Source organism: Berghia stephanieae, chromosome 12 (assembly GCF_034508935.2).
Source record: "Berghia stephanieae isolate SIO BIC M18660-M18661 chromosome 12, UCSD_Bste_1.3, whole genome shotgun sequence".
Classification (NCBI taxonomy): domain Eukaryota; kingdom Metazoa; phylum Mollusca; class Gastropoda; order Nudibranchia; family Aeolidiidae; genus Berghia; species Berghia stephanieae.
Window position 1 is genome coordinate 27,594,440 of NC_088371.1, and position 1,741 is coordinate 27,596,180.

Consider the following 1,741-nt stretch of genomic DNA (forward strand, 5'->3'; position numbering starts at 1 on the left):
TTAAACTAGGCCCATAACTGGGTTCAGATGTCAGACCCTGCATATATGTACACGTCGATATAATATAAAGTAAAACATTTCTGTCCAAAAAGCGTTTTCCAGTGAACGGCAGAAAAGTGCACCAGCTTACTAATTCATGTCAGTTGTTAGAAACATGTTAATTTCGTGGTTCAATTCTGTCGTGTAATTTATTATTCAATATTGCAAACCCTAGACCATATATAACAGTTGCAATTTTGGAGTGACTATACTTTCAGCTAGCTTCTCTGCGGGTTTGGTAATAGATAATTATGTGGTACTGCTATTTATGACATTAATTTATGATCAATCGACTCTTAACGTTATTATATCGCGGTGAGCATTCTACCTACAATTAAGTTTTACATTTATCTTTTTAAAATTTGAGCTAATACAATAGTCTATATTCAAGAGAGAGAATTCTGCCTCTTTAGCTTTAAAGAAAAACTTGCAAATTCCATGTTCTGTTTTAATTGCGTTAATTTAGACTTCATTTTTTTGCTTGCATACTGTCTGGAACTTCCTTTGACAACTTGTTGCCAACATCGTGTTTGACGCAGTAGCGTGTATGATTCTGAAGTAATATTATAGAATAAATTGATTGGACATAAATAACATTTTGGACACCACTGTATACTTTATTGTGTAAAAAGCTATTGATAATAAAAACTGTGTAACATTTGATCTATTGTTGATCCCCAAAGATACCCCATTGCCACTTTCCTTAAAAGATGAATAGTTCTACTCTACCTCTCTGTTTATTACTAATTATGCATTTCTTTGCTTCGCCTGTGCTTGGCAAGAACGAAAAATCGGCACTATGGATTTTAGTCAGTAATCATACAGAAAATTTGAAATTTGTTGGAATTGGACATTCTAATTGGATTTCTGAGTCACGAATGTCTTGTATACGAGAATGCCTGTACTATTATACGGTCAATTGCAACAGTGTCCAATTTGATGAGATGACCAAAACTTGTACCCCAGGATCTGTAGTGATTAGAAACAATTCATTTGGCTCAATTTCATTGAGTGGATCAGTTTACTCAAGAGCAATTTGTGATGAAAATGCCGGATTCTCATTTACAGTTAAACACGGAACTGCTGTTTGTATGTATGTGTCTCAAACACCAATGGAATATGAAGTGGCAAAAAGTGATTGCGCACGAAATGGAGGAACTATGTACGTTATTGACACAGTTGAAAAATTTTCTCTCCTCAAAGATATTATCGTTGTTGATAGTTGGGTTGGATTAAAAGCCATTTATATAAGAAGCTTGTTTGAATGGGTGGACGGCGAGAAGTTTGACAAAGAGAGTTCTTTGTGGAATACTCTGTGGCGACCCGGTGAACCAAACAGTTATGCTGGAGAAGAGTATTGCGTGGTGGCCTGGAGAGAAAACGGACTGTTATATGACTGTCCATGTGGAAACAGAAATTATCACATTTGTGAAATAGTTCTGTAATATAGGGATAAACATTCCATCAATAGTCAATTTATAAACACTATGAACATCCAATATTTCGATCGGATTAACGTTTGCAAAACACATGAAGATATACAAATATATATATACATATATATATATATATATATATATATATATATATATATATATATATATAAATATAAATATAATTTGTCACTCACATTATATGGCCGATACGTTCGTTTCTCTCTCTCTCTCTCTCTCTCTCTCTCTCTCTCTCTATATATATATAT

General features: G+C 33.7%; 1 protein-coding gene across 1 annotated transcript; it reads left to right on the forward strand.

Annotated features, from left to right (window-relative positions):
• The first annotated feature begins 479 nt into the window (after positions 1-479).
• On the forward strand, positions 480-1,484 carry LOC144957606 (uncharacterized). Its single transcript, XM_078888950.1, has one exon. It carries the CDS (start codon positions 750-752, stop codon positions 1,482-1,484), a length of 735 nt encoding a protein of 244 aa, XP_078745076.1. The 5' UTR covers positions 480-749.
• Positions 1,485-1,741: the final 257 nt, after the last annotated feature.